Source organism: Tachyglossus aculeatus, chromosome 8 (assembly GCF_015852505.1).
Source record: "Tachyglossus aculeatus isolate mTacAcu1 chromosome 8, mTacAcu1.pri, whole genome shotgun sequence".
Taxonomy (NCBI): domain Eukaryota; kingdom Metazoa; phylum Chordata; class Mammalia; order Monotremata; family Tachyglossidae; genus Tachyglossus; species Tachyglossus aculeatus.
In genome coordinates this window covers 2,694,301-2,720,119 of record NC_052073.1, presented here as the reverse complement: position 1 = coordinate 2,720,119, position 25,819 = coordinate 2,694,301, and the positions used below count along the sequence as shown (strand labels likewise).

Sequence of the window (25,819 nt, the reverse complement as noted above, 5' to 3'; positions counted from 1 at the left end):
TGAGTGACCCCTTCCCTACCCACAAGGAGCTACCTCTAATAGAGGGCACCCAGCGGGCACCCCTGCCCACGCCAGATCCAGGCGGGTGGACCGAGCTCAGACTTCCCTTCCAGGAGTGGTTATCTCATCCATGGACACCCCAGAAAGTCAGCTCTGCTCCACTGCCCACTCCCTGTCAGCCCTCTGGCCACCTCCCATTCCTCCCAACCATCTCCCAGGACCGGCATTCCAAGATCCAAGGGGCAGTCGGGTCCCACCCTTCAGGAGGGGGAGCCGGGCCTCACCTCGGTGCCGTTGATTTTCTGCAGGCTAAAGTGGTTCAGTCTGAACAACACGTAGTACTTCCAGAGGGTGAAGCTGACCACGGGGTTCCCCTGAGGGTCAACGGTCAGCTGGTCAAGGCGCCGAAGCTGAGCCAGGGCGTTGAACTGTTGCAACATGACCAGGTTGGTCTCCTTGAACTTGAGGTGCTGGAATGAGGAAGCGGAGAATGGGATCAGCCCTCCCGAACGGCTCTGGCGTCGAAGTCTGAGTTCCCACAGGCTGCTGCATTCTCCGGTCCCCGGGGCCAGAGCGACCCAGTGCCCAGTGTTCCCTTCTCAGTCCACTCAACCACCACGACCCAAGGTGCTGGTCCCGTGAGACCGGAGACTCCTCGAGGGCAGGAATCATGTCTGGAGAAACAGTGCGGCCTAGGAATCAGTAGGTCCCAGCTCTGCCACTTGCCTGCTGTGGGAACTTGGGAGAATCACTCCACTTCTCCATGCCTCCGTTTCCTCATTCGTAAAATGGGAATTCAATACCTGTTCTCCCTCTTAAATTGTAAACCCCACGTGGGACAGGAACTGTGATCAACCTGATTAACTTGTACTTACCCCAGAGCTCTGTACGGTGCTTGGCATCTACCACAGTTGCAAAACATTAGTACTATCCTCTTCCAAATGCTCAGTCCAGGGCCCTCCCCCGAGTAAGTACTCAGAACACACTACTGATCGGTCAGTGGGCAGCCTTGTTTGGACCAACCCACGGCCAGGTGGCCGGCCCCAGCCCCCTCGGGGCTGAGGCAGATGGGGAAGATGGCAGGCTTCCAGAGAGCCACCGGGACGGGCCCATCACAGGCGCTCACCAGGCAATTGGGGAACTTCATCTTCAACTTGGGGAGCACCTGGACGATATCATCGAACTCCACGAAGGAGAAGGAGACGGTGGAGACGGCCCCGGAGGTCAGCCCACTCCAGGTCCGGTCCAGGCACTCCAGGGCCCCAGCCCCGTATAGGGAGAGCGTGTCGGCGTCCAGCTCCACCAGGTGGTCCTCCAGGACAGGCAGGACCGGGCGCGTCCCTGCCAACCCCGGATCCAGGGAGCTGGGGAAACACAAGCCCACTTTAGAAAGGGAGCGCCCACACAGGCCATAAATTCCTCCTTTAACAAGCGCTTCAGAACGTCTCGTGCTGTGCTTTGGGAGTGGAAACTGGGCCCGGCGCTCTCCAAAGGCAAATTTTCACATTCATCCGTGAAAGCCTAGATGCTTCTCAGACCGTTCTGAGACGCAGAGGTGCAGGACTAAAACCCGCCCCCGCCCCAAACCTCGAAATGATCCCGGATCCACGAAAGAAATCCCTGTCTTAACTCAGCGAAAAAGTATGCTATCTATTCGGGATCGAATATCCTGCGCTTCCTCAGCCAGGGCCCTTAATTCCAACCCGACGGATCCCAGTGTCCGGTTCCCCCAGCTCCACCCCAAGCGGCAACCATGGACAGTGGGAGACCAGAGGCGGGGGCTTCAACTGGACGATTACTCGGTCATTCTGATGACGCTGCCTGTCAGCAGTTCCGTGACTGTTGTCCGTAGAATCGTGGGAGTTCCTTCTGGGCAGAGATGGTGTCTGCGGCATCTTGTTGTGGTATTTGTTAAGTATTTATTATGTACCGGGCACTGTACTTAGCGCTAGTGCGGATACAAGCAAATTGGGTTGGACACGATCCCTGTCCCACGTGGGACTCCCAGTCTCCATCCTCATTTTACAGATGAGGGAACTGAGGCACAGAGAAGTGAAGTGAATTGCCCAAGGTCACACAGCAGACAAGTGGTGGAGCAAGGATTAGAACACATGACTTTCAGACTCAAAGGCCCGTGCTCCGTCCACTATGCCATGCTGCTTCATGTTGTGCCTGCCTAGGGGTTCAGTGCAGTGCAGCGTTCCCCTTTGGCGCTCAGCAAATCCTATCAACCGTACTCTCTTTCTTACCGCTATCATTGCACCGCTCCACCGGATCAGCTTGATTCTCCGCAGCGCCAGGCACCGGGCCCGGAACTGTTTGCCGGGGGGCTCAGGGCCTAGATTGCTGGCCCGGGGTGAGCCTCTTGCGGTGCCTCTGGCTCCAGAGTTGGGGCCCAAATCTTTGGATTCAAATGCTCAAACCCGGGCTCGCCCCCTGCCCCCCACCCTTCGCGAGTGGGCTGAACCCCTGCCCTCTGGGCACTTCTATTCTGGAGCCAGTGGGGCGTTGCGGTCCTATAATAATAATAATGATGGCATTTGTTAAGCACTTACTACATGCAAAGCACTGTTCTAAGCGCTGGGGAGCACACAAGGTAATCAGGTTGCCCCACATGGGGCTCACAGTCTTAATCCCCATTGGACAGATGAGGTAACTGAGGCCCAGAGAAGTGAAGCGACTTGCCCAAAGTCACCCAGCTGACAATTGGCGGAGCCGGGATTTGAACCCATGACCTCTGCCTCCCAAGCCCGTGCTCTTTCCACTGAGCCATGCTGCTTCTCTAGGTGGGAGCCTGGAAAAGCATGGGGAGACAGAGCCAGGAGGCTGGATTGGGTTGTGGGCTGGGGTCATTCCTGGGATGGGGGTCTGCAGGGATCGGCGATGGATTCCACTGGCTTCCTGGGATGGGGGGAAGGGAGGAGGAGAGGAATTCCAGGAATTCTTGGAGGAACATTAGAAGGCCTTAGGGGAGGTGTGGAGACTGGACTGCCCACTCCTTCCTCCTGTCTTCTTCATCTCTCTCAACTCCCTCCATGCCTCAGGGAAGCTGGGAAGGCTTCACGGCCTGACCCGGGGCCTGGAAAGAGGCCCAGATGCCTAAGGCTCACCCGCCTCAGTGGATGGGCAGGGCAATGGGGAGAGAACCAAAGGCGGGGGAAGAGAGAGGGGCAGGGCACCAGCCGTGAAGAAGATTCACTCCTCCGCACCTCGGGCCCCCCGTGGGAAAAGCACAAAGCCAACACCAACCCCCCACCCCACCTAAACCCCTCCCGGGCCCAGGCGTCATCTCAGCCTGTGGGAACGGGCCAGCCCAGAATGGGCCAGAATGCTTGGGAGGATCTGTTTTCAGCCGAGTAAGTGGGTGCCGATTCCGACAATAACTCACTTTACCCATTTCGGTCACAGCTTTCCTAGGTGTGGAAACTCATTTTCTGCCTTCTATTTTATTATAGTGGTGTTGGCTTAAGAGTCCCAGCATCGACAGTCAGGAAGTGGCCAAGAATAAACCGCCTTCACAGCCCGTATCCAATGTAAGCAAAGAAAACATTACCGCGAGTCCCAAGTACTTTCCCATAGCTGGCTGGGAAAAAGCCCGTAATCTGGTACATGAAAGCGGAGCCTACTCAGGCAGGGGGAACAGGGCTGGGCCGAGTCCGAACCCCCATCTCCCCCATCCCCCAGAGCATCCAACCAGCCTCGTTCCTGGTGGGAATCAGGCAGGCCCCACAGGACCCATCTCTGGACTTCGGGTGTTCCCAATCCACAGAAGGCAAACTGCAGCTCGCTCTCGGCTAGCAGTGCAACTTTGGGCAAGTCACTTAACGTCTCTGGGCTGCAGTTTCCTCATCTGTAAAATGGGGATAGGGCCATTGTTCTCTCTCCCTCCAAACTGTAAGCTCCTCGTGGGCAGGGAACACGGCTACCAACTCTGTTAGATTGTACTCTCCCAAGCGCTTAGTATAATGCTCTGCACATGGTAAGCGCTCAGTGAATACCACCGATTGATTGACTGATTGACTGTGAGCCCGGGGAGCACAAGGATTGGATCTGATCTGGTTATCCACCCCCTACCTAATCAATCAATCGTACTTATTGAGCGCTTACTGTGTGCAGAGCACTGTACTATGCGCTTGGGAAGTACAAGTTGGCAACCCCTGGGCTCCTGCAGCCCGCTCCTCCCCAAATCAATGGTATTTACTGAGTGCTCATTGCCTTGCCTGGGGCCCTTGCTGTCTGAAACGCCATCTGAAGGGTCACTTCTTCTACATCTTGTACGTCCTTACTGCTTAGTCCAGTAGGCACACAGGGAAGCAGCATGGAGTAGCGGATAGAGCTTGGGCTTGGGAGTCAGGAGGTCATGGGTTCTAATCCTGACTCCGCCACTTGTCTGCTTTGTGACCTTAGGCAAGTCACTTCACTTCTCTGTGCCTCAGCGACCTCATCTGTAAAATGGGGAGTAACACCGTGAGCCCTATGCAGGTCAGGACTGTGTCCAACCCAATTTGCTTGTATCCAGCCCAGTGCTTAGTAAAGTGCATGGCACATAGTAAGCGCTTAAAAAATACATCATTACCATCATTATTGTTGTTAGTATTAATAATAATAAATACCAGTCCTCCTCTTCCTCTTTCTACCACTACTACCATGACTACAGGCAGACAAGAGACAACAAATGCAAAGGTAAGCCTTCCCCACTGAAGCCAGCAAAATCAGTAGGAAACAGATGGACGTCACTTAGTTTTCAGGATTAGAATGTGGTGGGGAACTAAGAACCCCAGGTAGGTTCATTCATTCATTCAATCATATTTATTTAGCGCTTACTGTGTGCAGAGCACTGCACTAAGCACTTGGGAAGTCCAAGTTGGCAACATATAGAGACGGTCCCTACCCAACAGCGGGCTCACAGTCTAGAAGGGGGAGACGGACAACAAAACAAAACATGTTAACAAAATAAAATAAATAGAATAAATATGTACAAATAAAATAGAGTAATAAATCCGTACAAACATATATACATATATACAGGTGCTGTGGGGAGGGGAAGGAGGTAAAGAGGGGAGGATGGGGAGGGGGAGAGGAAGGAGGGGGCTCAGTCTGGTAGGTTGCAGAAGGGAGTCTCCAAGTCCTCCTGCTGATGGGTACGTAGCTCGGACTGCAGAGTGCCAGACCAGGGAGAAAGCCACGGAACACTACTGTCTATTAATCAATCATTTGTATTTATTGAGTGCTTACTGTGTGCAGAGCACTGTACTAAGCACTTGGGAAGTCTACTGTCTACTCCATGACATCCTGAACCATACCAAAGTGACTGCCACCATCAGTTCACCCCGAGCTGGGGCTGCCGCTAACCAAGTCCGGCCACGTGGAAGAGTTTCTCGGGGAGCAAAGGTGGCTTCCAGGGGCGGGGGCCAGCCGGCCACGGCGGGCTGGAGGGGCCGCGACGGCGTGGTAACATAGAGCTGGGCACCGGCTTCAGGCCCCTTAAGCCTATTCCACTCGGCCTGCTCGAGGACGCGACAGGGAATCCGGAAGCCAACCTGATGATCCCTTGGGATCATCATTCTGCGAACTGGGGCATCAGTTCTTCTAGACTGTGAGCCCACTGTTGGGTAGGGACCGTCTCTATATGTTGCCAACTTGTACTTCCCAAGCGCTTAGTACAGTGCTCTGCACACAGTAAGCGCTCAATAAATACGACTGAATGAATGAATCAGCGAGGGGCCTAGGCTCCCTCACAGTCGCTGGTGACTGCATTGGGAAAGCTAACAACCAAGGTCACATCTCCTCCAAGAGGCCTTCCCCATTTAAGCCCTCTTTTCCCCGGTTCCCTCTCCCTTCTGCGTCATCAGCGTGGCTCAGTGGAAAGAGCCCGGGTTTTGGAGTCAGTGGTCATGGGTTTAAACCCCGGCTCTGCCACTTGTCAGCTATGTGACTTTGGGCAAGTCACTTAACTTCCCTGTGCCTCAGTTCCCTCATCTGTAAAGTGTGGATTAAGACTGTGAGCCCCCCGTGGGACAACCTGATCACCTTGTAACTTCCCCACTGCTTTGCACATAGTAAGCGCTTAATAAATGCCATTATTATTATTATTATTATTATCTAAGCATTTGGATCTGTAAACTTTGGGTATTTGATATTTGCCCCACCCTCAACCCCCTGGCACTTATGTATATATCTTTAAATCATATATTATAAATTACTTATTAATATTAATGTCTGTCATCCCCCCCCAGACTGTAAACTCACTGTGGGCAGTGAATGTGAGTACCAACTCTTATACTTTCCCAACCACCGTGATCTTGGGCAAATCACTTAACTTCTCTGAGCCTCAGTTACCTCATCTGTAAAATGGGGATCGAGACTGTGAGCCCCATGTGGGACTAGGACTGTGTCTAACCCGATTACCTTGTATCCACCCCAGCAGTTAGTACAGTGCCTAGCATACAGTAAGTACTTAACGTATACCGTAATTATTACTACTACAGTACTTAGCACAAAAAATTAAATTCTTAGCTAACGCTACAATATTAGTAGTCACAGTATTAGTGCAGTGCTCTGTACACAACAGGCCCTCAGTAAATGCTTCTGATTGATTGATTGATTGATTGATTGGGGGAGCCCAGTTCCAGAGAATGATGGTTCCTAAGACTGGTCCTCTCCTGCAGTCCCCTCAACCTGACATCACCAGATATCTGCTGGGTAGGGACCGGCTCTATATGTTGCCAACTTGTACTTCCCAAGCGCTTAGTACAGTGCTCTGCACACAGTAAGTGCTCAGTAAATGTGATTGTATATATATCAGAGAAGCTGCATGGCTCAGTGGAAAGAGCCCGGGCTTTGGAGTCAGAGGTCATGGGTTCAAATCCCAGCTCCGCCAACTGTCAGCTGTGTGACTTTGGGCAAGTCACTTAACTTGTCTGGGCCTCAGCTACCTCATCTGTAAAATGGGGATTAAGACTGTGAGCACCCCGTGGGACAACCTGATCACCTTGTAACCCCCCCCCCCCAGCGCTTAGAAGAGTGCTTGGCACATAGTAAGCACTTAACAAATACCAACATTATTATTAGGAGGCCTTCCCAGACTGAGCCCCTTCCTTCCTCTCCCCCTCGTCCCCCTCTCCATCCCCCCCATCTTACCTCCTTCCCTTCCCCCACAGCACCTGTATATATGTATATATGTTTGTACATATTTATTACTCTTTTTATTTATTTATTTTATTTGTACATATCTATTCTATTTATTTTATTTTGTTAGTATGTTTGGTTTTGTTCTCTGTCTCCCCCTTTTAGACTGTGAGCCCACTGTTGGGTAGGGACTGTCTCTATATGTTGCCAATTTGTACTTCCCAAGCGCTTAGTACAGTGCTCTGCACATAGTAAGCACTCAATAAATACGATTAATTGATTATTATTATTATTATTATTATTATTATTATTATCAGCAGTCCTTGCTGCAGGCACACGACAAGGCACCTGGCGGCTGACTGGCTACTCCCAGCCTGGTCATAAGGGCCCGGCCACACAGCAGCCAATGGGCCGCTATGCCCGAAGAGCAGCCGGAGAGCCAGGGAGAGGCCCGGAGGCGGGGATGTGGCTTGGCATGGGCACGGCTGATGTTGGCAGAGCTGGGTCCCTGATGGCCAGGGCTCTTCCTGCCCTTAGAGGATTGGGCGGGAGAGGCGGCGGCTCTGGCATTTCCCAACATAATCCTCTTCCCCAGGGAGGTGAACTTGGCCCGCGTTACCCCTAAGGTCAGTTCTAGGCCACCTGGTCCTGGCCCGCCAGATTCTCTCAGCCAATCAGGAGGGGCAGGAGGGCTGGATCACACGGGTCGGCCATCAGCAGGGTCACCCCAATCACCACCCCGGTCCCCCCGACGTTACCCTCCAGTGACAGGCCCCCGATGCCGCCCCTAAGCCAACAGGAAGGGGCCAAACCCAGCAGCAGCAGCTTCCTGCACCCCCCGGCCTGGCCCAGCCTCAGAGGGCAGAAGTGGCGTTGGCGGGTTGCAGGCTCGCCGGGTTTCCATTTCAGAGCCCGGAAAGAAAGACTGGTGCTAGCATTTTCCTCTCTTTCCTACACTTGAAAGGGAAAAAACCTCAAGTAGAATAAATTGTGATTATTGATGTTGGCAGTAAACTACGAGTGACATGAAAAATACTAAAATAATACCAGAAATTGTCTTATATTCACCAAGTGAGGGATAAAATGCAGTTTAAGAACTGTAACTGTTAAAATAACACAGGTGCAGCAGGTCACCGAACGGCAGTCTGACGCTTGGTTTTCGGGAAGCATTTCCAACGGCCCGGGCGCTTACAATAATAGTGATGGGATTTACGAAGTGCTTACTCTGTGCCAAGCACTGCACTTGGCGCTGGGGTTGAATCAAGAGAGCTGCATCAGGCCCAGGCCCTGGCCCACATGAGGCTTCCAGTCTAGAAGGGAGGGAAGACCACTATTGTGGTCCCATTTTCCAGAGGTGGCCCAGAGAGGTTAAGTCACTTGAGGAAGGTCACAAAGCAGGCAAGTGACAGCCCCGTGGCTCTTCCCGCCAGGCCAAACTGGACTGATTCACTCCCCGAAACATTCCTGTAAGGAGCATTAGCCGGCTGCCCACCACCTAGTCTTGGTGACTGCCACCGAATCTTGGCATCACCCCCGCTTCCTGCTTGGCCTTTTGGGACCATGTGTGCCAGCCCCAGAGACTTCCTCCGAAAGTCTCCTCGGAGCTGGGGCTCCTGCTCCTTGGCACTTTTTGAGGGTCACCCCAAATCGCCGCTCACACTCTTGAGTTTCAAAATAGCCCGAGCGGGGCACATGAAAGGTAAAAATAGATTTGTCCTACAGAGAAGCTCTCTCGCCTACAAAAATAACGTTGTTAATCGATTCTAAACTGTGAGCCCGTTGTTGGGTAGGAACCGTCTCTATGTGTTGCCGACTTGTACTTCCCAAGCGCTTAGTCCGGTGCTCTGCACGCAGTAAGCACTCAATAAATACAATTGAATGAACGAATGAATGAAGCCCGATTCTACAGAACATACCCAAAAGAGCTGGGGGAGGGACTTTGGAAGGGTTTTTTATCTCATGCCATTTTTTCCACGGTCTAGGGCAACCACTTGAAAAATAGCCCCGAACTATTTATCCTCATAAAGGCTTAAAACGTATCACCCAAATTAGGCACGGAGCGCCTGAGAATTAACATCTCCGCTTCAGGGGGATTATGGGGGTTACAGAGAAGTCTGGGTGATTTCTTTGGGCAAACAGAATGTGGCACTGACCTTCCAAGCCTCCCATTAAAAGCAATGCCCCATACGCCTCCGCTTCCTGAAGCAAAGCTGGGTTTATGCAAGACACAGTTTCTGCTGGCAATTTGGAAATGGAGTGTCTTTCCATGAAATAATGTTTCCAGGGTCCTCGTGGCAGCGTAAGGAAACACAAATCCTTGAGGCTTATCTGACCCCCAAGCCCAGCGTCTCTGGAGCAAAAAGCTGCCATGACCCTATATGGAATTTCTTTTCCTTCACTCTCCTTTTCTCGCCTCTCCAGGAATGAGAAGTCTCAGCCCCGTGGAAGACAGCTCGGAAGGGGTGTGTTCGCTGTGTGAGACCAAATGGCTCCTCTAGCAGTTTTTCCCCCACCCGCCCAGGCTGCGGGGGGGTTTCACTCCATGCCACCGATCACTGTGGGGCGGGATGGGGGTGCTGCGGGGAGGGAGAGGGGGTTCCCCCCAAGATCGGACTGAACTCCCCATCCCTGGACTCCAAGCCCTGGTGGGGCCCTGCCATCCTCTGGACCCCGGTTCCCCAACTCCACTCCCCGGCCCAGGCAGGTGCCGCTCCCGGCCAGGCCCCTGGCTCGGCCGAGGGGAAACTGACAGAAGTTTCTAGGGCTGGCACACTCCTCAGGACCACTCCCAGAGGACAGAGTTAGTTTAAACCACCTGCCAATCACTCACCTGATGACATCAGCTGGACCGCAGCCAATTACACGGGAGGAATTGGCCAAGGAGGTGAGAGCCAAAAGAGCTGGCAAACCACTCCCTGCCGAGCCAGGAAGTAACGGGGAGAGACCTTGCGTGGCCAGGGGAAGGGAAGTGTCGGAAGACCAGATGACAGCCCGGGGGGCTCTGGACCTCAGGGGATCTGCTCCAGGAAGCACAGGGTTTCATGGGGGTGGGAGCCCCTGGGTTTAGTCAAAGAACAAGCACGTGATGAGGGGTGATCTCATTTAACCTTCCCTGGTTCAACCGCCGCTGCCGTTGGAGCTCTGATCCGAGAAGGCGCGGGCTCTCTGCTCACAATCGTGACCCGTGTGTGGGCATTCGAGCTGGAGGCCCTAAGTGGAATCTCTATGGACACCAAGACGTTGGTGTGAGATCTGGGGTGAGGCGGGGGACTTGGGGGGGACACCTCTGAGACCCTTCTTGATGGGGAACCAGAAAAGAGAGGACAGGCCTTTCCAATCAGCCCCTTCTTGCTGGGAGGACTTCGGAAGACTGTAAACTCCCTCTAGATTATAAACTCGTTGTGGGCAGGGAATGTATCTGTTTATTGTTATATTGTACTCTCCCGAGCTTTTAGTACAGTGCTCTGCCCACAGTAAGTGCTCAATAAATATGATTAAACGAATGGAAGCCTTCTGGAGCAGAAACGTTCAAGTCTTTCAGGAGAAACACCTGACCACTGGCTTAAGAAGCAGCGAGGCTCAGTGGAAAGAGCATGGGCTTTGGAGTCAGAGGTCATGGTTTCAAATCCCAGCTCCACCACACGCCTGCTGTGTGACCTTGGGCAAGTCACTTAACTTCTCTGAGCCTCAGTTACCTCATCTGTAAAATGGGGATTAAGACGGTGAGCCCCGCGTGGGGCAACCTGATCACCTTTGTATCCCCCCAGCGCTTAGAACAGTGCTTTGCACATAGTAAGCGCTTAACAAATGCCATCATTATTATTTAGGGGACTCAATCAGTTTTTTCCTCACCGACATATATCCTTGCTCCTCTCCCACTACACCCCAGCTCATGCACTTTACTCTTCTTGATCACAACTGCTCGCTATGACTTGTTTTCATCTTGTCACGGGACTCCTGCTTCAGCCCTCCCGTCTACCTACAACTTCTTTAACTTTGACATCTGGCAGACCACTACTCTCCCCATCTTCGGAGCCTTTCGGAAACAGGGAGCCTCGCCTGACTCATTCATTCATTTAACTGGTTTTATCAAGCGCTTACTGTGTGCACAGCACGATACTAAGCGCTTGGAAAATACAATTCGGCAACAGATAGAGACAATCCCTACCCAACGGGCTCACAGTCTAGGAGGGGGGAGACAGACAACAAAACAAAACAAAGCAAGTGGACAGCAAATACTACTCTTGCCATCCTACATCCCCACTTATTATCATGGTACTTTTTAAGTGCTTACTACATCCAGCCCTGTTCTAAGCGCTGGGGTAGGTACGAGTTAATCAGATCGGACCCAATCCCTGCCCCTCACGGGGCTCACAGTCTAAGTAGGAGGGAGAACAGTGCTGAATCCTCATTTTACAGATGAGGAAACTGAGGCTCAGAGAAGTTAAGTGATTTGCCGAGATGACACAACAGGCAGCTGGTAGAGCTGGGATTAAAACCCAGGTGGTCTGATTTCCAGGTTCATGATCCTTCATGCAGCTTCCCATCTACCCATTTGAGTCCAAACCCACTACGCACTTGGGTGTTTGCCCCACAACACTTGGGAACATCACCTTATCTACTGTCATGTCTGTCTCCCCCACTAGAAAAGCAGCATGCCGTACTGGAGAAGCAGCATGGCATACAGAATAGAACACGGGCCTGGGGATCAGAAGGTCATGGGTTCTAATCCCAACTCTTTACCACAGTTACCTCATCTGTAAAATGGGAATTGAGACCATGAGCCCCTTGTAGGATAGAGACTGTCCAACGTGGTTTGCTTGTGTCCACCTCAGTGCTTAGTACGGTGCCTGGCACATAGTAAGCACTGCCGCGTGGCTTAGTGGAAAGATCACGGGCTTGGGAGTCAGAGGTCGTGGGTTTTAATCCTGGCACTGCCACTTGGAAGCTGCGTGACTTTAGGCAAGTCACTTCACTTCTCTTCACCGCTCACTCTCCACTGGTTCCTTCCCCCCTGCTTCAAACATGCCCAGGTCTCTCCCATCCTAAAAAAACCCTCTCTTGACCCCACCTCACCTTCTAGTTATCGCCCCATATCCCTCCTACCATTCCTTTCCAAACTCCTTGAACGAGTTGTCTACACGCGCTGCCTCGAATTCCTCAACACCAACTCTCTCCTCGACCCCCTCCAGTCTGGCTTCCGTACCCTACATTCCACAGAAACTGCCTTCTCAAAGGTCACCAATGACCTCCTGCTTGCCAAATCCAACGGCTCCTACTCTATCCTAATCCTCCTTGACCTCTCAGCTGCCTTCGACCCTGTGGCCCACCCCCTTCTCCTCAACACGCTATCCGACCTTGGCTTCACAGACTCCGTCCTCTCCTGGTTCTCCTCTTATCTCTCCGGTCGTTCATTCTCAGTCTCTTTTGCATGCTCCTCCTCCCCCTCCCATTCCCTTTCTGTGGGGGTTCCCCAAGGTTCAGTGCTTGGTCCCCTTCTGTCCTCGATCTACACTCACTCCCTTGGTGACCTCATTCGCTCCCACGGCTTCAACTATCATCTCTACGCTGATGACACCCAGATCTCCATCTCTGCCCCTGCTCTCTCCCCCTCTCTCCAGGCTCACATCTCCTCCTGCCTTCAGGACATCTCCATCTGGATGTCTGCCCGCCACCTAAAACTCAACATGTCCAAGACTGAACTCCTTGTCTTCCCTCCCAAACCCTGCCCTCTCCCTGACTTTCCCATCTCTGTTGATGGCACTACCATCCTTCCCGTCTCACAAGCCCGCAACTTTGGTGTCATCCTCGACTCCGCTCTCTCATTCACCCCTCACATCCAAGCCGTCACCAAAACCTGCCGGTCTCAGCTCCGCAACATTGTCAAGATCCGCCCTTTCCTCTCCATCCAAACCGCTACCCTGCTTGTTCAAGCTCTCATCCTATCCCGTCTGGACTACTGCATCAGCCTTCTCTCTGATCTCCCATCCTCGTGTCTCTCCCCACTTCAATCCACACTTCACGCCGCTGCCCGGATTGTCTTTGTCCAGAAACACTCTAGGCATGTTACTCCCCTCCTCAAAAATCTCCAGTGGCTACCAATCAATCTGCGCATCAGGCAGAAACTCCTCACCCTGGGCTTCAAGGCTGTCCATCACCTCGCCCCCTCCTACCTTACTTCCCTTCTCTCCTTCTCCAGCCCAGCCCGCACCCTCCGCTCCTCTGCCACTAATCTCCTCACCGGGCCTCGTTCTCACCCGTCCCGCCGTCGACCCCCGGCCCACGTCCTCCCCCTGACCTGGAATGCCCTCCCTCTGCCTATCCACCAAGCTAGCTCTCTTCCTCCCTTCAAGGCCCTACTGAGAGCTCATCTCCTCCAGGAGGTCTTCCCAGACTGAGCCCCTTCCTTCCTCTCCCCCTTGTTCCCCTCTCCATCCCCCCCATCTTACCTCCTTCCCTTCCCCACAGCACCTGTATAAATGTATATATGTTTGTACATATTTATTACTCTATTTATTTATTTATTTATTTTACTTGTACCTATCTATTCTATTTATTTTATTTTGTTAGTATGTTTGGTTTTGTTCTCTGTCTCCCCCTTCTAGACTGTGAGCCCACTGTTGGGTAGGGACTGTCTCTATATGTTGCCAGCTTGTACTTCCCAAGCGCTTAGTACAGTGGTCTGCACACAGTAAGCGCTCAATAAATACGACTGATTGATTGATTGATTCTCTGTGCCTCAGTTACCTCATCTATAAAATGGGGATTAAAAATGTGAGTCCCACGTGGGGCAACCTGATTACCTTGTATCTACCCCAGTGTTCAGAAAAGTGCCTGGTACATAATACGTGCTTAACAAATACCATCATTATTATTACCAAAAACAGCAGGGGGATGGCGGGAGGATCATGTCTACTGCCTCTGCTGCACTCTTTCAAGTGCTTAGTACGGTACTCTGTCCAGAGTTAGTGTTCAATAAATACTGCTGATGATTATTGATTTTTGTAAAGCACCCGGAGTCAGCCGGAGGGTGGGCCCGACTCCACTCAAACAGTACCGGCTCACCCACCCCCAGATCCGAGCTCTACGTCCCGCCCACGGCCCCCAGGGCCCGCGGCCACTTACTCGGCCTCCTCCGGGTCGGGGTGGGCGGCGCTGCCCTCCCCGGGGCCAGGCTCTTGCGGGGCTGGGCACTTGCCATTGGGGTCGGGAGGGGGGTCGCCGGTGGATCGCTGCTGCTGAATGTCCCACTGGCGGGCCACGTGGCAGATCGTTAACCGTCTCTTCTCCTGGAACAGAGAGAGAGAGAGAGAGAGGCCAGTCAGAGGTTAAGACCTTCCTCTACTAGGGATTCACCATGCCGCTTCCAGAGAGCCCACCTGAAACGGGCTGGGACGGGAGGAGCAAATGGGGGGCACTGAGCCACCCAGGTGAGAGTGAGTCCAGCCTCCTGCCTCTGGCAGATGTCCCCCATCACACCCCAGTCAAATTCCTACCCCGTACAGGAGGACAAAGCCGGCCCTGCCCGTGAGGCCATTAGCAACCGGTTGAGGTTGGTTCCTGCCATCCGAGGGAGGAGGCCCGGGGCCTGGGAACTAGTGACCAGAAGGAAGGGAGACAACTGTCCACTCAAGCACCGCCCCAGCCCCTAAATCCTAACCCCCAGTCGACCATCGAACAGAATTCAGGCCCTGATCAGCAGCCGCAGTTTCCTTCCGCCCCAACAGCCACAGGACTGTGACGGGACACTGGAGGTTTCTCTGTGGACGCGTTGAGCTCTGCCCTGCCGTGTCACTGCCGGCCACCTCTGAACGTGATGAGGGGGTCCCGGAACACAGTTGAGGGCAGAAGTCCGGGGCCTTTTAGCGGGCGCCTGCCAAGAACTGGAGGCAGGAGCGGTTTGATGTCCAGTAGGAGCCTCCAGGCAGCAGCATGGCTCAGTGGAAAGAGCCCGGGCTTTGGAGTCAGAGGTCATGGGTTCAAATCCCGGCTCTGCCAACTGTCAGCTGTGTGACTTTGGGCAAGTCACTTCACTACTCTGGGCCTCAGTTCCCTCATCTGTAAAAATGGGGATTAAAACTGTGAGCCCCCCTGGGACAACCTGATCACCTTGTAACCTCCCCAGCACTTAGAACAGTGCTTTGCACATAGTAAGTGCTTAACAAATACCATCATTATTATTATTATTATTATTGAACCCACTTCCAGACTTGCAGGGAGGGAGGGCAGAGCAGGAAGGGAGTAGGGCAAGTAAGCACTTAACAAATACCATCATCATCATCATCATTATTATTATCATTATTATTATTATTATTATTATTATTATTCCCACTTCCAGCCTTGCAGGGAGGGAGGGCAGAGCAGGAAGGGAGTAGGGCAAGGGCTATAGAAGAAGCAAAGAAGCAGCGGGGCCTAGTGGAAAGTGCTGTCTCTCAGGCCCGGGCTCCATTCCCAGCTCTCCCAACTGCTTGCTGTGTGTGACCTTGGGCAAGTCACTTCACTTCTCTGTGTCTCAGTTTCCTCAACCGTAAAAAGGGGATACCTGTTCTACCCCCTACTTAGGCTGTGAGCCCCATGCGGGATAGGGACTATTTCTCACCTAATTATACTTGTGCCTCCCTAGCACTTAGAACAGCACTTGACACATAGTGAGCGCTTAACAAATACCATAAGAATAAATCAATAAAGCGTGCCCCTGGAGATATCAGTTCTCGGGAGCAATGTGATCCTTTCCCCCGGAGGGGAGGTTCTGGGGCTCACTGGGGCCCCATAGCATGCAGTTACCCAGGGGACCTGCCCCAATTTGCTCCATCCCATCATTAATAATAATAATTATGGTATTTGTTAAGCACATAACTATGTGCCAGGCACTGTACTAAGCGCTGGGATTCTTCCTCATCCCTCTCCACGGCTGACAGGGAGATGAGCACAGAGTAGGGGGTGGGCTTCTCTCCCCTGGCAGTGCCATCCGAGCAGCTGCAAGGGCGGAGAGCGGCCGACCGAGGAAGCGAGTCTCCGGCAACCTTCTGCTACTGGTGACTAACTCTCCCCATCCACACTCCGGGCCCAGCCCACACCTGCCTTCCGGGTTTGACACGTCAGGATGTTAATTCCTGGCGTGTGCATGGAGGTGAGGGTGGCGGGGAAACTAGGATTAGAAGAGCAGGTTGGATGTCAGCACTTGGATCTGGAAGGCGCGGTAACCAATTTAATTGGAGGCCTTGGGTGAAGAACCAATTTTACGAGATTGGGGAGGATCCTGGCAGGCGCCTAGCAAGCTTTGGAAAGATGTCTCTGTATGGGGGAGTGTGTCTCGTCAGCGTGACTGTTTGTACGTGAAAGTGTATGTACTGCCTTTCAGGGGGACAACTGGAATTTTCAAATAGTGAAAGCCACAGTTACCCTGCCTGTTGTTACTCTACATCCCCACTCTGCCGGGCTGGATTTGCTTCCGAATTATTCTCAAACGGCGACTCTCCGAAGGAGACGGTAACTTCAGCCTGTTTGCTGCCTCTGACCTAAATAAAATGAGCCTGTTCTGTCCCGCTCAGCGCTACGCTAGGCCTGGGTGGGCTTCTACGTGATCGGGGCGCCCCGAGCACCACGTCCCCGGCACACCAGGCCCCTTGTGCACGTGGCGGTGATGTCACCCCCCACGAACAGCCAGGGAGTTAATTCTAGGTCAGTTTCTGCCCGCACCCCACCTTCAAGTCAAGCTGACACAGGAAAAACCTTCAGAGTTAAGAGCGGGCAGGCGTGTTGCAACAGGGAAGAAGGTTCAGATTTCGAGGGAGGGTTTAGGGGCCTGACATTTTTGACCTTTGGTAATTTCTACTGCACAGAGTTTCCCCTTGCCCCTGGGGCCCTGGCTAGTATCGGCGGGTCCAGGGCTCCGCCTGAGAAGGCCAGAATCAGGTTTTCCTGCTGCTGCTGTTTGCCTCCCACCCCCGTCCCCGTCCCCGAGTTTGGGTGGCCTGGTACCGCACGCCGGGAGAGTCAGAGACTCCGGCCCGAGCTCCACGCTGGATTTTCAGAGACCCATCTGAACCTTGCTCATCATCATCATCATCATCAATCGTATTTATTGAGCGCTTACTGTGTGCAGAGCACTGGACTAAGCACTTGGGAAGTACAAATTGGCAACATATAGCGACAGTCCCTACCCAACAGTGGGCTTACAGTCTAAAATGGGGAGACAAAACCAAACATACTAACGAAATATAATAAATAGAATAGATATGTACAAGTAAAATAAATAAATAAAAAAACCCATGAGCACTGCTCATGGGTTTCCGAGGGCCAGAAGGAGAGCGTTGGGTATCTCCTGGGGAATGTCTCTCTCTCCCTCTCTTTCTCCCTTCCCCAAGGTGAGGGCAGGTGATTACCCATTTCCTTTTTATGCCCATCTGCCAGCAACATCCTCACTGCTCTACTCCGTTCTCCCTCCCGCCCTGCCCCGTCAACCCGATCTTTAGGGAAGTGCTCGGCGGAGGATCCCTTCCCGGCCGGGGCAGTTTTCTTTCCCTTACGCTCCCACTCTCTGACATCGTCCACACCCGGATTTCGCTCTCACCCACCGTGGGGATCTCCACTGTGCGGGCTGCGTTGGCCCGTGCTCTCTTTCTTGTTGGCTGCGAAGCACAGGCCATCCCCATTACGGCACCTCCATTGCCCCAGCTGTGGCTTTCATCAGTGGCACTTATTGAGCGCTACGTGCAGAGCACTGGACTAAGCACTTGGGAGACTACAATACTTGAATACTTTGGGGATGCTTCTGGCCGTGGGGTGACTTGGAGGCTGGGAAACATTCTCACTGAGCTGTGTGCCTGGTAATAATCATGATAATTGTAGTGTTGATGAAGCACTTGACTGTGTGTTAAACACTGGGGCGGATACCAGGTAATCAGATCGGGTACAGCCCCTGTCCCACACCATGCAGGGATGTTGGGGCTGGGAACACGGCTTGGCACATAGGAAGTCTTTAACAAGTACCATAATTATTACTATCTCCGTTTTATAGATGAGGACACTAAGGTCAGGTGATTTGTCTTCTTCTTCTAGACTGTGCGCCCACTGTTGGGTAGGGACCGTCTCTATATGTTGCCAACTTGTACTTCCCAAGTGCTTAGTACAGTGCTCTGCACACAGTAAGCGCTCAATAAATATGATTGATTGATTGATTGTTTTAGGTCCTCAGAACCCCCACAGCGGAGCCTGAGAACCTGGGTCTCCTGACTCCTAACCCTGAGCTCTTTCCATCAAACCACCCTGTCCCCTGCCTCCCAGTTTGTTTCTGGGCCAAACTAACCTGGCAAGCCCTTGCCCCAAATAAAGACCGCGCTCCGGTTGTCTGTGAGTTGCCTCTGCCCACCGGCCCACCCGCCCTTGGTCCTTTGGCTCCCTCAGATCTGAGAAGCAGCGTAGCCTAGTAGATAGAGCGTGGATCTGGGAGCCTGAGGACCTAGGTCCTAATCCTGGCTCTGCCACTCATTTGCTGTGTGACTTGGGGCAAGTGACTTCACCTCTCTGCGCCTCAGTTACCTCATCTGTAAAATGGGGGTTAAGGTTTTGATGTCTGTCTCCCCGCTTCTACACTGTAAGCCCGGTGTAGGCAGGGATTGTCTCTTTTTATTGCTGAACTGGACTTTCCAAGTGCTTAGTACAGTGCTCTGCGCACGGTAAGCACTCAATAAATATTATTGAAGGAATGAATGAATGACTGTGAGACCCACGTGGGACAGGGACTACATCTGGCCTTGTATCTACCCCAGTGCTTAACTTGTATCTACCTCAGTGCTCAGCATGGTGGCTGACACAGAATAAGCACTTAACAAATACCTTAATTAAAAAAAAAAATCTGCTGTCAGGGTCTGGGGTAACAGATGGGGTGATATCAACCATCTTGTCCCCTTCTATCTTACCTCGCTGATTTTCTCCTACAACCCAGCACGTTCACTTCGCTCCTCTAATCACTGTACATCAACCTTGTCTATGTCACCTCCAACCCCTGCCTCAGCCCCTGCCTCAGCCCCACAGCACTTATGTGCCTATTCAAAATACATTTATTTATCTTGAAGTCTGTCTGCCCTCCTAGACTGTAAGCTCTTTGTGGGCAGCGACTGCAACTATCAACTCTGTTATACTGTTCTTTCCCAAGTGCTTAGTACAGTACTCTGCACACGGTAAGTGCTCAATAAATACAACTGATTTAGGGCTCAGTGACAGAGAGCTATCAGGTCTCCGGCTCCCGTTTTCAACATTCCTCCTGCTTCTCCGGCCCTTCCCTTCCTGTGGAGAATGGAATGGTGCGAGGGTTGAGGACCTCTGCCTCCTCCACCTGGAAGGAGCCTGGACCAGAACCTTCCCAGGGATGGAATCAAGTTTGAGCAGGTAAAAAAAAAAAAACAACTCATCCTCCAAGCTAACAAACAACCTACGCATCAAGCAAAAACTCCTCACTCTCGGCTTCAAGGCTGTCCATCCCCTCGCCCCCTCCTACCTCACCTCCCTTCTGTCCTTCTCCAGCCCAGCCCGCACCCTCCGCTCCTCCGCCGCTAATCTCCTCACCGTACCTCGTTCTCGCCTGTCCCGCCATCGACCCCCGGCCCACGTCATCCCCCGGGCCTGGAATGCCCTCCCTCTGCCCATCCGCCAATCTGGCTCTCTTCCTCCCTTCAAAGCCCTACTGAGAGCTCACCTCCTCCAGGAGGCCTTCCCACACTGAGCCCCCTTTTTCCTCTCCTCCTCCCCATCTCCCTGCCCTACCTCCTTCCCCTCCCCACAGCACCTGTATAGATGTTTGTACAGATTTATTACTCTATTTACTTTACTTGGACATATTTACTATTCTATTTATTTTGTTAAGGATGTGCATTTAGCTTTAATTCTATTTGTTCTGACGACTTGACACCTGTCCCCACGTTTTGTTTGGTTGTCTGTCTCCCCCTTCTAGACTGTGAGCCCGTTGTCGGGTAGGGACCGTCTCTATATGTTGCCGACTTGTACTTCCCAAGTGCTTAGTGCAGTGCTCTGCACACAGTAAGTGCTGATTGAATGAATGAATGAATGAGTGGAAATCAGGACCCCCGCCTCCAACCTCGACCCCCCAGCTCCCAGGACCCCATAAGATCTGGGGAGGCTGGAGGGGTCACTCAGAGCAGCTGTTCTCTGATAGCACAGGAGGATGCCTGGCTCATCTGCAAAGACTCGCTGGTCTCTCTGAGAAAGGGTGCCACATAACAACAACAACAACAGCAACCACAATAATACTAATATTTGTTATCTGTTATTGTGCCAAGCACTGTACTAAGCACTGGAGTAGATACAAGATAACCAGGTCGCACACGGGGCTTACGGTCTAAGTAGGAGGAAGACCAGGAACTGAATCCCCATTTTGCAGATGAGGGAACTGAGGCACAAAATTGTGAAGTGACTTACCCAGGGTCACATAGCGGACAGGTGGAGGTGTGGGGATTAGAACCCAGGTCCTCCAACCCCCAGGCCCGGGCTCTTGTGGCACAGGAATGGTTAGATTGGACTCCTGGGACAGTTTCCCTTTGATGAGGTTTGTGGCTGCTGTGGAAAGAGCCCGGGCTTGGGAGTCAGAGGTCGTGGGTTCTAATTCCGGCTCAGAAACTTGGCAGCTGTGTGACCTTGGGCAAGCCACTTAACTTCTCTGGGCCTCAGTTCCCTCATCTGTAAAATGGGGATTAAGACCGTGAGCCCCACGCGGGACAACCTGATCACTTTGTATCCCCCCCAGCACTTAGAACAGTGCTTCACACATAGTAAGCGCTTAACGAATACCATCGTTATAACTGTTATCACGCCGTAAATTCCAAATGCCCGCTCTCCAATGAAAACGAGAACACCACCATCCCAGGACTTGGGCACCGGGCCACTTCCTACCCGCTCTTCACTGATGAGATAATAATAATAATAATAATAATAATAATAATAATGACATTTATTAAGCACTTACTATGTGCAAAGCACTGTTCTAAGCACTGGGGAGGTTACAAGGTGATCAGGTTGTCCCACGGGGGGCTCACAGTCTTAATCCCCATTTTATAGATGAGGGAACTGAGGCACAGAGAAGTTAAGTTCATTCATTCATTCATTCAATCGTATTTAGACTTCTAGACTGTGAGCCCACTGTTGGGTAGGGACCGTCTCTGTGTGTTGCCAACTTGTACTTCCCAAGCGCTTAGTACAGTGCTCTGCACACAGTAAGTGCTCAATAAATACGATTGATTGATTGAACGCTTACTATGTGCCGAGCACTGTACTAAACGCTTGGGAAGTACAAGTTGGCAATATATAGAGATGGGCTCACAGTTTAGAAAGGGGAGACAGACAATAAAACAAAACATGTGGACAGGTGTCAAGTCATCACAATAAACAGAAATAAAGCTAGATGCGCATCATTAACCAAATGAATAGAATAGTAAATATGTACAAGTAAAATCAATCAATCGTATTTATTGAGCGCTTACTATGTGCAGAGCAGAGCAGTGCAGAGCAGTGCAGAGCACTGTAAAATAACCCAAAGTCACACAGCTGACAATTGGAAGAGCTGGGATTTGAACCCCTGACCTCGGACTCCAAAGCCCGGGCTCTTTCCACTGAGCCACGAGATGTTGGCATGACCCCGTCCCTGGGAATCGGGCCCAGGGGCCACCGCTCCCCTTAGACCCGAGAAGGAGAAGGGAAAAACAGCCCACATGGTCTTCTGAAGAGCTGAGGGTGGCAAGTAGGGAGGGCAGGGCAAGCTAAAGTTTTGATAGCACCTCAGGGTGCTTCAATGGGAAAGTGCCGAATAAATAGCCCAGGGCCAGCAGCAATGGGCCCCTGGGAGGGAGGTCTAGTTAGCTGTGACTGTCCGTTGGGCAGAGCACGGCCTTACCTAAAGAAGCCCGGTGAGCCCACTGTTGGGTAGGGACTGTACCTCCCCGTACCTCGCTCTCGCCTGTCCCGCCATCAACCCCCGGCCCACGTCATCCCCCGGGCCTGGAATGCCCCCAATCCCTCTGCCCATCCGCCAAGCTAGCTCTCTTCCTCCCTTCAAGGCCCTGCTGAGAGCTCACCTCCTCCAGGAGGCCTTCCCACACTGAGCCCCTTCCTTCCTCTCCCCCTCGTCCCCCTCTCCATCCCCCCATCTTACCTCCTTCCCTTCCTCACAGCAACTGTATATATGTATACATGTTTGTACATATTTATTACTCTATTTATTTATTTATTTATTTTACTTGTACATATCTATTCTATTTATTTTATTTTGTTAGTATGTTTGGTTTTGTTCTCTGTCTCCCCCTTTTAGACTGTGAGCCCACTGTTGGGTAGGGACTGTCTCTATATGTTGCCAACTTGTACTTCCCAAGTGCTTAGTACAGTGCCCTGCACACAGTAAGCGCTCAATAAATACGATTGATGATGATGAAGCCCGGAGTTGGGAGACCTGGGTTCTTAGAACCAGCTCTGCCTCTACCCTGCTGGGTAACCTAGGGCAAGCCACTTAACCTCTCTGCACCCAGTAACAATAATAATAACAATTGTGGGGTTTGTTAAGCGCTGACTGTGTGACGGGTAATCTACTAAGCGCTAGGGTGGATACAAGCAAATCAGGCTGGACACAGTCCCTGTCCCACATGGGGCTCTCGCTATTAACCCACATTTTACAGATGAGGTAACTGAGGCACAGGGAAGTTAAGTAACTTGCCCAAGGTCACACAGCAGACAAGTGGTGGAACCGGGATTAGAACCTATGACCTCTGACTCCCAAGGTCATGCTCTATCCAGTAGGCCATGCTGCTCCTTGGCTGAAAATATACTATCAATAATAATAATAATAATGACATTTATTAAATGCTTACTATGTGCAACACACTGTTCTAAGCGCTGGGGAGGTTACAAGGTGATTAGGTTGTCCCACGGGGGGCTCACAGTCTTAATCCCCATTGTACAGACTGAGCTCCCTCCTTCCTCTCCCCCTCATCCCCCCTCCATCCCCCCTGTCTTGCCTCCTTCCCTTCCCCGCAGCACCTGTATATATGTATATATGATTGTACATATTTATTACTCTATTTATTTATTTATTTTACTTGTACATATCTATTCTATTTATTTTATTTTGTTAATATGTTTGGGTTTGTTCTCTGTCTCCCCCTTCTAGACTGTGAGCCCACTGTTGGGTAGGGACCGTCTCTATATGTTGCCGACTTGTACTTCCCAAGCGCTTAGTACAGTGCTCTGCACACAGTAAGTGCTCAATAAATACGATTGATTGATTGATTGATTGATTGATTACAGATGAGGGACCTGAGGCACAGAGAAGTGAAGTGACTTGCCCAAAGTCACACAGCTGACAAGTGGCAGAGCTGGGATTTGAACCCATGACCTCTGACTCCAAAGCCCGGGCTCTTTCCACTAAGCCACGCAGCTTCTCCATTATTCTCTCTTACTATTACAACTCCCTGGGCCTCAGTTTCCTCATCTGTAAAACGGGCCGCTGTGAGGACGGAAATGAGATCACGAAGTTGAAAGCGTTAGATAAATTCAAGGGACTCTTCAAATTTCTCTCCCGGGGTAACGGCAGGCTTTCAGACAGAACAAATTTTGGCCTCTGGGGTCTTAGCTGCACCTGTCTCCCCCTCCCTTTCTCCCCGTTTAATGAACTTCCTTCCTCTGGAGGGGAGCCAGGAATGAACACAAGTGGATTTATAAACTCCTCTGAAGTCCCACAAGCCCCAAACCCGCCGCCCCTGCTGACTGTGGCACCGGGCTCGATGCCCGGGGGGGCAGGAACAGCAAACCACACGGGTGGTTGGGATTTGGCTTCCGATTGAAAGATGAGCCAGGTACTCTGTCTAAAACTCCATTTTCTGGCCTCTGAGGATCCCTGAGCACCGGCATGACCTAGGAAGGCCTGGTAAAGCCGTGTCACGGGGCCGCTGGGAGAATGGGAAGGGGGCCGGAGGGTCCTCTGGAAAAATGCTAGCATCGGCCCTACAGAAGGAAGGAGGGAGGGAAGGAGGGAGGGAAGGAGGGAAGTGACAGTGGGGATGGAGGGAGGATCTGCCAAGGAAGATGCCGATGAAAAGACGGTTCCCAAGCCACGGCAAACAGGAGCTCCTCGTTGTGGGCAGGGAATGGGTCTGGTGGTTGTTGTATTGTACTCTCCCAAGCGCTTAGTACAGTGCCCTGCACACAGTAAGTGCTCAATAAATATGACTGAGTGAATGAATGAATAAAAATAATAATGATGATGGCATTTATTAAGCACTTACCATGTGCAAAGTGCTGGGGAGGCTACAAGGTGATCAGGTTGTCCCACGAGGGGCTCACAGTCAATCCCCATTTTACAGATGAGGTAACTGAGGCACAGAGAAGTTAAGTGACTTGGCCGAAGTCACACAGCTGACAACTGGCGGAGCGGGGATTTGAACCCGTGCCCACTGACTCCAAAGCCCGGGCTCTTTCCACTGAGCCACACTGCTTCTAAATGAGTGAAGCACTTTCACCTATGTTATCCCACGTCATCCTCTAGTCTGTAAGCTCACTGTGGGCAAGGATTGTGTCTGTTTATTGTTATACTGGACTCACCCAAATGCTTAGTACAGAGCTCTGCACACAATAAGGGCTCAATAAATACGATTGAATGAATCTTCACACCAGCCCTGTGAGGGAGGGCGATATAGGTTTTTATCATATCTGTAATTTATCTATATTAATGTCTGTCTCTCCCCCTCTAAACTGTAAGCTCATTGTGGGCAGGGAATGGGTCTGTTTATTGTTGTTCTCTCCCAAGTGCTTAATACAGTGCTCTGCACACAGTAAGTGCTCAATAATTCCATTGAATGAATGAATCCCCATTTTATAGATGAAAACACTGAGCCCAGAGGGGCCAAATAATAATAATAATAATAATGATAGCATTTATTAAGCACTTATTATGTGCAAAGCACTGTTCTAAGTGCTGGGGAGGTTTCAAGGTGATCAGGTTGTCCCACGGGAGGCTCACAGTCTTAATCCCCATTTTCCAGATGAGGTAACTGAGGCACAGAGAAGTGAAGTGACTTGCCCAAAGGCACACAGCTGACAAGTGGCGGAGCCGGGATTTGAACCCATGGCCTCTGACTCCAAAGCCCGGGCTCTTTCCACTGAGCCACGCTGGTTCTCTTAAGATCCTAACCCATCTTGACTACTGCATCAGCCTCCTTGCTGATCTCCCTGCCTCCTCTCTCTCCCAACTCCAGTTTTACTTCCAACTCAGCCGCCCAGATCATTTTCCTAAAAAACTGTCCAGTCCACATCTCCCCACTCCTCAAGAACCTGCCCATTCAACTCTGCGTCAAACAGAAACTCCGTACCATCCACTTTAAAGCACTCCCTCTAGACTGTGAGCTCGTTGTGGGCAGGGAACGTGTCTACCAACTCTGTTTTTTTGTTTGTTTTTATGGCATTTATTAAGCACTTACTATGTGCAAAGCACTGTTCTAAGCGCTGGGGAGGTTACAAGGTGATCAGGTTGTCCCTCGGGGGGCTCACAGTCTTCATCCCCATTTTACAGATGAGGGAGCTGAGGCAAAGAGAAGTTAAGTGACTTGCCCAAAGTCACACAGCTGACAATTGGAGGAGCTGGGATTTGAACCCATGACCTCTGACTCCAAAGCCCGGGCTCTTTCCACTGAGC

At 51.7% G+C, this 25,819-nt stretch overlaps 1 protein-coding gene across 1 annotated transcript in view; it reads right to left on the bottom strand.

Moving 5' to 3' along the window:
- LRRC49 (leucine rich repeat containing 49) overlaps positions 1-25,819 on the bottom strand; it is a 111,744-nt gene that overhangs the window by 19,549 nt on the left and 66,376 nt on the right. Inside the window, exons 11-13 of the mRNA XM_038750563.1 lie at positions 14,254-14,417; positions 1,127-1,364; positions 285-470 (exon numbers count right to left, since the gene is read on the bottom strand). Of these exons, the coding sequence (XP_038606491.1) occupies positions 285-470; positions 1,127-1,364; positions 14,254-14,417 (588 nt within the window). The remainder of the gene's footprint in view (positions 1-284; positions 471-1,126; positions 1,365-14,253; positions 14,418-25,819) is intronic.